The sequence below is a fragment of the Oryctolagus cuniculus genome, chromosome 16, assembly GCF_964237555.1.
Source record: "Oryctolagus cuniculus chromosome 16, mOryCun1.1, whole genome shotgun sequence".
Classification (NCBI taxonomy): domain Eukaryota; kingdom Metazoa; phylum Chordata; class Mammalia; order Lagomorpha; family Leporidae; genus Oryctolagus; species Oryctolagus cuniculus.
Window position 1 is genome coordinate 64662605 of NC_091447.1, and position 10279 is coordinate 64672883.

General features: G+C 54.8%; 1 protein-coding gene across 1 annotated transcript; it reads left to right on the plus strand.

Annotated features, from left to right (window-relative positions):
• The first annotated feature begins 1807 nt into the window (after positions 1–1807).
• LOC100351705 (olfactory receptor 1f45-like) lies at positions 1808–3093 on the plus strand. Its single transcript, XM_008249340.4, has one exon. The coding sequence runs from the start codon at positions 1808–1810 to the stop codon at positions 2747–2749; it is 942 nt and encodes a 313-aa protein (XP_008247562.2). The 3' UTR covers positions 2750–3093.
• Positions 3094–10279: the final 7186 nt, after the last annotated feature.

Below are 10279 nucleotides of genomic sequence, written 5' to 3' on the forward strand. Positions count from 1 at the left end.
GCATCCAGACGAAGTCCAAGCTTTCCACATGAATGTTTTTCATTGATGTGTCATTTCTTATTTTATTTTTCTAAAGAGAGAGGGTGAGAGAGATAGAGAGAGAGGAGAGAGAGGCGGGGGAGGGAGAGAGAAAGAGAGAGAGCAAGAGGGAGGGGGGAGAGAGAGAGAAAGAGAGATAGAGAGAATCTGCTATCTGTTGGTTCACTTCCTAAATGCCTGCAACAGTTGGACAGGAACCCGGGTCTCCCACGTGGGAGTCAGGGACCCAACCATTGGAGCCATCCTGATGCCTCTGGGGCGTGCATCAGCAGGGAGCTGGGGTCAAGGAAAGAACCCAGACCCTCTGATATAGGATGCAGGAGTCTTAACCGCTAGGCTGTCTGCTCCTTCTCATAGCTTTCTGTTATTCAAGTGCTGTATAGTGTGAAACTGTGCAATGGTTCTTGTTTAATTTTTCTTACTGACCATTGCAAATTTTTTTGGGGGGTGGGCAATGTGGGGCAGCAGATTAAGCCACTGCTTGGGACACCCACGTCCCAGATCAGAGTGCTGGTTTGAGACCCAGCTACTCCGCTTCCAATCCAGCACCCTGGGAAGCAGTGGGCGATGGCCCAAGTGCTGGGTTTGATACCTGTCTCTCACCTCTGATTCCACCTTCCTACTAATGCAGACCCTGAGAGACAGCAGTGGTGACTCAAGTAGTTGGATCTCTGTCACCCACATGGGAGATACGCATTGAGTTCCTAGCTCCAGGCTCTGGCCTGCCCCAGCTGTACCTGTTGCAGGCATTTGTGGAGTGAACCAGCAAATGGAAGCTTGCCCTCTCTCTGTCAATTAAAAATGTGTAAATACTGAAAACAAGTAGTAACGTAAATGGAAAGGGGGTATAAGAGCAGCCATCTGGCTTAGTAGTTAAGCCATTGACTGGGATGCCCGTGTCCAATAGGAGAGTGCCCAGGTTTGAGTCCTGGCTCCACCCCTAGGTCCAGCTCCCTGTTAATGGGCACCTGGGAGGCAGTGGTGATGACTCGAGTGATCAGGTCCCCTCCGCCCACATGGGAGGCCTTGACTGTGTTCCTGGGTCCTGGCTTCAGTGTGGCTCTGCTCAGCTGTGGCAGGTGTTTTGGGAAGTGAATATGAAGATGGGAGCTCATCTGTCCGTATTTATCCACATATTATAGATATATATATATGGCCGGCGCCGCGGCTCACTAGGCTAATCCTCCGCCTAGCGGCGCCGGCACACCGGGTTCTAGTCCCGGTCGGGGCGCCGGATTCTGTCCCGGTTGCCCCTCTTCCAGGCCAGCCCTCTGCTGTGGCCAGGGAGTGCAGTGGAGGATGGCCCAGGTGCTTGGGCCCTGCACCCCATGGGAGACCAGGAAAAGCATCTGGCTCCTGGCTCCTGCCATCAGATCAGCGCGGTGCGCCGGCCGCAGCGCGCCGGCCGCGGCGGCCATTGGAGGGTGAACCAACGGCAAAGGAAGACCTTTCTCTCTGTCTCTCTCTCACTGTCCACTCTGCCTGTCAAAAAAAATAAATAAATAAATAAATATATATATATGATCTATCTGTATCTATCAATATCTCTCCACCTACCTATCATCTATATCTATATATCTATCACCTATATATCTATCACCTATCTATATATCATATATGTCATCTATATATCAATGTTTATCATCTAGCTATCTATCTCTCAAAAAAAATAAAGCAAAAACGAGGGGTGGGCTCAGGGGTACAACAGGTGCCTCGACCAGCACCTTGGACAGCTCCCCGCCTCCATTCCGATTGCTCCAGGTTGGCCATGGAAGAAACAAATCTCACAGGGATCTCCGAGTTCCTGCTCCTAGGCCTCTCAGAGGACCCTGAACACCAGCAGCTGCTGTTTTTCCTCTTCTTGACCATGTACCTGGTCACAGGGCTGGGCAACCTGCTCATCATGCTGGCCATCGCCACCGACGCCCGGCTCCACACGCCCATGTACTTCTTCCTGGCCAACTTGGCCTTTGTGGACATCTGCTTCACCTCCACCACCATCCCCAAGATGCTGGCCAATCACGTGTCAGGGCACAAAGGGATCCCTTACGCGGGCTGCCTGACTCAGATGTTCTTCTTCATCTGGTTTGCAGGCATCGACAGCTTCCTGCTGACGGCCATGGCCTACGACCGCTACGCAGCCATCTGTCACCCTCTGCACTACACCACGTCCGTGACGCCGCATCTCTGCAGCCTCCTGGTGGTGGCCTCCTGGGTGGCCGCCTTTGGCAATGCCCTGACCCACACAGTGTTACTGACCCGCCTCTCTTTCTGCACCCACAACCAAGTCCCGCACTTCTTCTGTGATCTCAGTCCTCTGCTGAAGCTGGCCTGTTCGGACGTCTTCCTCAACAATGTGCTGGTGTACACTGTGGGCGCCCTGCCCATCATCACGCCATTCCTGGGCATCTTGGTCTCCTATACCCGCATCTTTGCTGCGGTACTGAAGATCCCGTCCGCCGGAGGGAAGTGGAAGGCCTTCTCCACCTGCGGTTCTCATCTCTCTGTGGTGTCCCTGTTCTACGGGACGCTCATTGGGGTTTATTTCAGCCCCACGTCCTCTCACACGGCCCAGAGAGACACAGCTGCTGCAGTGATGTACACGGTGGTCACCCCCATGCTGAACCCCTTCATCTACAGCCTTCGAAACAGCGACATGAAGGGCGCCCTGGGGGCTCTCGTTAGCAGGAAGCCGGCTTTCATGCAGTGACCACAGGGTTCGGGGATCCGAGTGTCCAAACACAATATCCACCTGTCCTGAATGTCCTTGTAACACCCTCTCCTTAAATATTTTTTCCGGGGCTGGCACTGTGGCGTAGTGGGTAAAGCCGCCACCTGCAGTACCAGCATCCCATATGGGCACTGGTTCAAGTCCTGGCTGCTCCATTTCCCATCCAGTTCTTTGCTATGGCCTTGGAAAGCAGTAAGATGGCCCAAGTCCTTGGGCATCTGCACCCGCATGGAAGACCCAGAAGAAGCTCCTGGCTCCTGGCTTCGGATTGGTGCAGCTCTGGCTGTTGTGGCCAACTGGGGAGTGAACCAGCGGATGGAAGATTCTCTCTCTCTCTCTCTCTCTCTCTCTCTCTCTGCCTCCTTCTCTGTGTGTAACTCTGACATTCAAATAAATAAATAAATCGTTTAAAAATATTTTTTCGTATTGTTTCAGTTCTTGTGTTTGTCACCAGATTCTTCCAACAACTGTTAGTGGCACATCTGTAGTGTTCTGGGCGCTCCTTTAAGGATGAGGACATAAAGGGGAGGCAAAGTTCTCGACTTTACAGGGCTTACCCTCCAGCTTGAAGCACAAAGAAGGGTTCAAAAAAGTCCTCTGGGAGCCAGACCAGGACTCCTGTTCTGCTTTGAGTTTAGGTTCAAGTTCAGCTGCTGTAACAGAAAGCGTCAAATACGCACAGGCTCATGGGCTGGCCCCATGGTGCAGAGGGTTAAGCTGCCATTTGCAGTCTGCCAGTCTCATCTCCGGGCACTGTTTTTGCATTCTGGTGGCTCTGCTTCTAAATCAGCTCCCTGCCAATGCACCCGGGAAAGCAGCGGAAGGACTTGGGCCCCTGAACCCACGTAGGAGACCCAGATGGAACTCCAGGCTCCTGGCTTTGGTGTGACCCAGCCCCGGCCACTGTGGGCATTGGAAGAATGAGAGAGTGAATGGAAGATTCTCTCTCTCTCTCTCTCTCTCTCTCTCCCTGCAACGCCTTTCCAATAAATAAATCTTTTGTACAAAAGACTGTAGCAGAGTAGAAGCTCAAACAAATAGAAATTAATTTCTACCTTGTGTAATAGTACAAGTCCAAGGTTGCGGGGTGGATCTGCCCCTCTGATTCAGACACTGGAGATCCAGGTTTCCTATGTGCTGCTTCCTACCCATTTCTCAGTACGTTATTCTGGTCTATAAGACTGAAGGCGTGGAGGCAGGCATTTGGTGTAGCAGTTAAGGGGGAGCCAGCTCTGTGGCGTAGTGGGTACAGCCACTACCTGCAACGCCAGCATCCCCTATGGGCACCGGTTCAAGTCCCAGCTGCTCCAGTTCTTATCTAGCTCCCTGCTATGGCCTGGGAAAGGAGTGGAAGATGGCCCAAGTGCTTTGGCCCCTGCCCCCGCATGGGAGACCTGGAAGAAGCTCCTGGCTCCTGGCTTTGGATCAGCTCAGCTCTGGCCACTGCGGACACTCGAGGAGTGAACCAGCAGATGGAAGACCTGTGTGTGTGTGTGTGTGTGTGTGTGTCTCCCTCTGTCTGTAACTCTAGCTCTCAAATAAAAACTAAGATCTTAAAAAAAGAAATAAGATGTCTCTTGAGACCTCATATCCCATATCAGAGTGCCTCAATTTGGGTCTTAGCCTGGGAAGTAACAGGTGACGGCTCAAGTAGTGGGGTCCATGCCACCTCTATGGGAGACCTGGATGGAGCTCTGAGCTCCTGGTTCCACTCCTCCTCCCTCTCCTTCTCCCCCTCCCCCTCTCCCTCTCCCTCTCCCTCCCCCTCTCCCCCTCTCCCCCTCTCCCCCTCTCCCCCTCCCCCTCTCCCTCTCCCCCTCTCCCTCTCTTTCTATCTTTACTATACCATGAAGATAATAAACGAGAATTTTAAAGATATATTGAAGCTGTGAACTCTGATTTTTTAAGATTTATTCATTTAATTAATTGAAAGAGTTACACAAAGAGAGGAGAGGCAGAGAGAGAGAGAGAGAGAGAGAGAGAGAGAGGTCTTCCATCAGCTAGTTCACTTCCCAGTTGGCTGCAACAGCCGGAGCTGCACCGATATGAATACAAGAGCCAGGAGCTCCATCCAGGTCTCCCACGCAGGTGCAGGGGCCCAAAGACTTGGGCCATCTTCCACTGCTGTCCCAGGCCATAGCAGAGAGTTGGATGGGAAGTGGAACAGCCGGGACTCGAACTGACGCCCATAGGGGATGCCGGCACTGCAGGCAGCAATTTTATCCACTACAGTGCCGGCCGCGAACTCTGATTTCAAAGCAATACTCAAAGAACACAGCAGATCTAAGCTGGCTCTCAGGGAGCACCGCCTCCTTCTCATGCTCACTTGCAAAGGAAGCCCCTGAAGATGTGACCCCAGGTGGACAGCTGTGGCCCTGGCTGCAGCTCTGCCAGTACAGGAGGAGGAGATGGACTTCTGTGGCGCTCTCTAGCCGCCAAATACAGGGGAAACAGCTTCTTCCCACTGCAGGAGACACTTATGACTCCTCCCTGTCCCACTGAGACATCCAGCCCGCAGCCTAAAACCTCCAGCAGGTGCAGGCTTGCTTGCTCTCTTCCTTCCTTTCTTTCTTTAAAAGTCACAGTGACAGGCCAGCGCCGCAGCTCAATAGGCTAATCCTCCACCTAGTGGCGCCGGCACACCGGGTTCTAGTCCCAGTCGGGGCGCCGGATTCTGTCCCGGTTGCCCCTCTTCCAGGCCAGCTCTCTGCTGTGGCCAGGGAGTGCAGTGAAGGATGGCCCAAGTGCTTGGGCCCTGCACCCCATGGGAGACCAGGAGAAGCACCTGGCTCCTGCCATCGGATCAGTGCGGTGCGCCGGCCGCAGCGCACCAGCCACGGCGGCCAGTGAACCAATGGCAAAGGAAGACCTTTCTCTCTGTCTCTCTCTCTCACTGTCCACTCTGCCTGTCAAAAAAAAAAGTCACAGTGACAGAGAGAGAGAGAGAGAGAGAGAGAGAGAGAATCTTCCATCTGCTGATTCACTCCCCAAATGGCCACAACAGCCAGGGCTGGGTCCAGACGGAAGCCAGGAGCCAGGACCTTCTTCCAGGTCTCCCACGTGGGTGCAGGGGCTCAAGGACTTGAGCCATCTTCCACTGCTTTCCCAGGCCACAGCAGAGAGCTGGATAGGAAGTGGAGCAGCCGGGATTCGAACCAGAGTCCATGTGGGATGCTGGCATTGCAGGTGGCAGGCAGCTTTACCCGCTTTGTCACCGTGCCGGCCCCTGCTACTTCGGTATAATAACATGAACATGAACAAATACAGCCTGGGATCTTACCCTACTCGCCAGCTGCCGGCTCAACCCGTCGCAGCTTCACAGATTCGGGTGGAAGACCCAGGACTCCAGGGTCAGAGCCACAGGACTTTTATTATCAGAGGCTTGGCAGGCAGCGTGCACTGCGGGGCTGTGTGGGTTCCTCCCAGCTCCCAACGGTGGGCGGTGACCAAATCTGTCCCTCTGTTAGGTCAGAGGGAGACAGTTATCTTGATTCTATGGACAGCAAACAAATCTGCCCAGGAAAAAAACTCTATCTCCCCAATTCAAACATCCTTGAAAAGATAGTGAACAAAAGGTGTCCACACCCCCTTAACACAGAAAACACAGGGAGCCCAGGGGAGCACCAGATCCCAATCACACCACTGGGGGTGGTGGCTGTGGCCCACGAGGGTAACTCAGGCTGGGGGGCACGTGGCAGGGGCAGCCCAGGGGCTGGGGCCATGGAGCCCGGGTTCCAGTCCCAGCTGTGCCACTTTCTCAGCTGTGTGGCTTCCACCTGCCCATACCTGGGGTTTTCCAGATGGAGAACCTCACCGATGTGAGACCCATGTCACAGGTAGGCGGTGAAGGGTAGGCGAGTTGGTGTCGCCACACCCAGGGCACCCAGGACAGCATGGTCCTACTGAGGCCCCGTCTGTGTGAACTGTAATTCTTACACTGGGCTGGCAGTCCCGCCTGGTTTTCGGCATCTGGGGGCAGCTGTGTAACCGGCTCGGGTCCCTCCAAGTGTGGTTTAGAGACTTGAGGGACATGGGCGCTTTCTCCTCTGCGCTCTACACCGATTCGCTCCCTCCCCAGGGAATCCTCCACACCCAGGGCAGCAAGGCAGGCACCATGGTGGATCCAGGGTCCCCAAGAATCAGATGGACCCGGGTTCAAATCCTGGCTTTGCCACGCCCCAGCTGAGTGACCTCAGGTGAGCAATTTTTGTGGCTGGGGTATGCCCATGTTACAAAACTCCACAGAGAACTCACATGTCTGGGGCACGGGTTTGGCACAATAGTTAAGGAACCACCGCCCATATCAGAGGTCGTGGGTTCGAGTCCTCCCAGTCCAGCTTCCTGCACATGCACACCCTGGGAGGCAGCAGGTGAGGGATCAAGTGCTTGGGCCCCTGTCACCCATGTGGGAGACCCGGGTGGCGATCCCGACTCCTGGCTTCAGCCTGGCCCAACTCTGGCTGCTGTGGGCATTTGGAGAGTGAACACGTAAATGGACAAGTTCTCTCTGTCTGTCTGTCTCTGTCTCTGTCACTCTGCCATTCAAGCAAATTCGAAAAAATAATTACTTTTAAAAAAGAAGGAAAATTCACATGTTTCAATTCCATCTTTTGGTGAGCTCTTGGAAGCCCCCTATGGGTCAAAGGTCAAAGGTGTCAATAATTCTCAATCAGGATGACCAATTTTTTTTTTTTTTTTGACAGGCAGAGTGGACAGTGAGAGAGAGAGAGACAGAGAGAAAGGTCTTCCTTTGCCGTTGGTTCACCCTCCAATGGCCGCCGCGGCCAGAGCGCTGCGGCCGGCGCACCGCGCTGATCCGATGGCAGGAGCCAGGTACTTATCCTGGTCTCCCATGGGGTGCAGGGCCCAAGCACTTGGGCCATCCTCCACTGCACTCCCTGGCCACAGCAGAGAGCTGGCCTGGAAGAGGGGCAACCGGGACAGAATCCGGTGCCCCGACCGGGACTAGAACCCGGTGTGCCGGCGCCGCAAGGCGGAGGATTAGCCTAGTGAGCCGCGGCGCCGGCCTAGGATGACCATTTTTATCACCATCCGTGAGCAAGGCCCCCAGGACATGAGCCGAGCACATCTTTTCCTACCAGTTCTCTGTCCCCTCACTTCGCACCCTTGGTCTCCACGCACGCCTCAAACTCCAGGAGTCACCCCATTTGTGGGGTTGGGGCAAGGGGACCCTTCCATCGCCCACCCGGCCCCACCTCCAGTATGCACTGAGTGGACACCCTCCTCTTCATTTGCATAAGTTCTGCCCCTAACCCCACCCCCTTTGAATGCTCCCCTCATTTGCCACCTCCTCAGGGAAGCCTTCCCTCACTTCCACCCAAGACTAAGCAGCTGCTGACTACACCAGGGCATTTCAAAAACTCCACGCCGGGCCGGCGCTGTGGTGTAGTGAGCTAGGCCTCCACCTGCAGCACCGGCATCCCATAAGGACGCCAGTTTGAGTCCCAGCTGCTCCACTTCCCATCCAGCTCTCTGCTATGGCCTGGGAAAGCAGTGGAAGATGGCCCTGGTCCTTGGATCCCTGCACCCACATAGGGGACCTGGAAGGAGCTCTTGGCTCCTGACTTCAGATCTGTGCAGCTCTAGCCATTGGGACCATTTGGAGAGTGAACCAGTAGATGGAAGAGCGACCTCTCTTTTTAAAAATTTGTTTATTTGAAAGGCAGAGCTACAGAGAGACAGAGAGAGAGGTCTTCCATCTGCTGGTTCACTCCCCAGATGGCTGCAACAGCCAGAGCTGTATCAATCCAAAGCCAGGAGCCAGGAGCTTCTTCCAGGTCTCCCACGTGGGTGCAGGGGCCCAAGGACTTGGGCCTTCTTCTACTGCCTTCCCTGTCATTAGCAGGTAACTAGATTAGAAGTGGAGCAGCCTGAATTTGAACCAGCACCCATATGGGATGCCAGCACTTCAGGCAGTGAATTTACCCGCTATGCCACAGCTCCAGGTCCCATCAAACAAATTAACTCTTAAAAATAAAAAACTTCAGGGGGGGCTGATGTGGCGCAGCAGGTTAAGCAGCTGCCTGCAAAGCCAACATCCTCCGCTTCCAATGCCGCTCCCTGCTGATGCACCTGGGAGGCAGCAGAAGATGGCCCACGTGCTTGGGCCCCTGCACCCACGTGGGAGACCCGGATGGAGCTCCTGACTCCTGGCTTCAGATCGGCGCAGCTCCGGCCATTGCGACCAATTGGGGAATGAACCAGAGGACCTCTCTCTGTGTCTCTACCTCTCTCTGTAACTCTGTCTTTCAAATAAATAAATCTTAAAGAAAAAAAAATTCAACCATTGGCAATTGGTGGCTAAATACCGCAGCTCCCTCTCCGGCATCTGAGACAGTGCCAAAGAGCTTGCTCTCTTCTGCCCCCCAGAGGTGAAAGGTGGGACTGCACTCTTCCCATGGCGGCCGCTGTCTCCTACCGCACCGTTTATTTATTGAAGATTGATTGATTGATTGATTGGAAGAGCAGAGTGACAGAGAAAGAGACAGGGACAAGGGTCTCCCTCCAAGGCCACGGAGACGGTGGACATTCTCCCCTGGGGGGTGGGGGGCGGACCCGTTCCCAGGGTCCCCGGGGGCCACAGGGGTTGGAAGGAGCTGACCACTGTGGCCCAGGCAGCAAAGCAAATGAGAAACGGGGAACTGGAAGGCATCCAGGAGCAATGTCTTGGGTTTTGTTTGTTTTTTTGTCAAGACAAAGGGACCGCAGCGTGAGCCACCTTGTCCCGCTGGGGGCCTGGGACAAGCTGCGTGACTTTGAGGAAGGGCCTCGACTTTCCCTTCTGTGAAATGGGGATAACACAGTCCCCCGTGCCTCTCAGGGCTCAGCAACGCTGACGGGTCCTTGTTACCGAGTACTCTGCACAACGCAATTATTGGGCGATTCCAGCACCAAGGGAACCAGAACCTGCACGCTCAGGACAAGGGGAGGGGCTGAGGCGAGGGAGGGGGACAGAGGGAGTTGGGGAGGGGGCTGAGCGCTGCTTTGGAACAAGGGGAGAAGCCAGTGTCCTGAGAGCAAAAAAGGGTCTAGAACATTCCATTTGCTACCTTTGCAGTCCCAGTGCCAACAGGAGGTGGAGTTCTTACTATGGCCAGAAAGAAGAAAGCCGGTTTACAGACAGCAAAGTAGCCAGGCAGGGGCGGGGGGGGGGGGGGGGGGGAGCTGGGAACTCCGGATCGCGGCTTGGTCCCCACACTCCCGGCCAGGGCGGGTCGCCACCCCACCCCCACCCCGGTCACCCGTCCCTCTGCAGCCCTGGGCAGAGGGAGATGAAGCCGCTTAGCAGCACCCCATCCCCATCCCACACAGACAAGTCATGATGCTGGCCCCAGGGGGGGCGGGGTCCAGGGCTCTGTCTAGAAATCCAGGAAGGCTCCCTGCAGGAGGAGTTCACAGATGTGAGCCTTGAAGGATGCGTAGAAGCCTCACAGGCAGAGCTGTGTGTTACGGAGGGGGTTATTTAAGGAGGGTTTTCCCATTTCCAGA

What these genes read in the sequence shown, in the direction of transcription:
- LOC100351705 (XM_008249340.4), top strand. Translation starts at nt 1,808, where the DNA reads ATGGAAGAAACAAATCTCACAGGGATCTCCGAGTTCCTGCTCCTAGGC.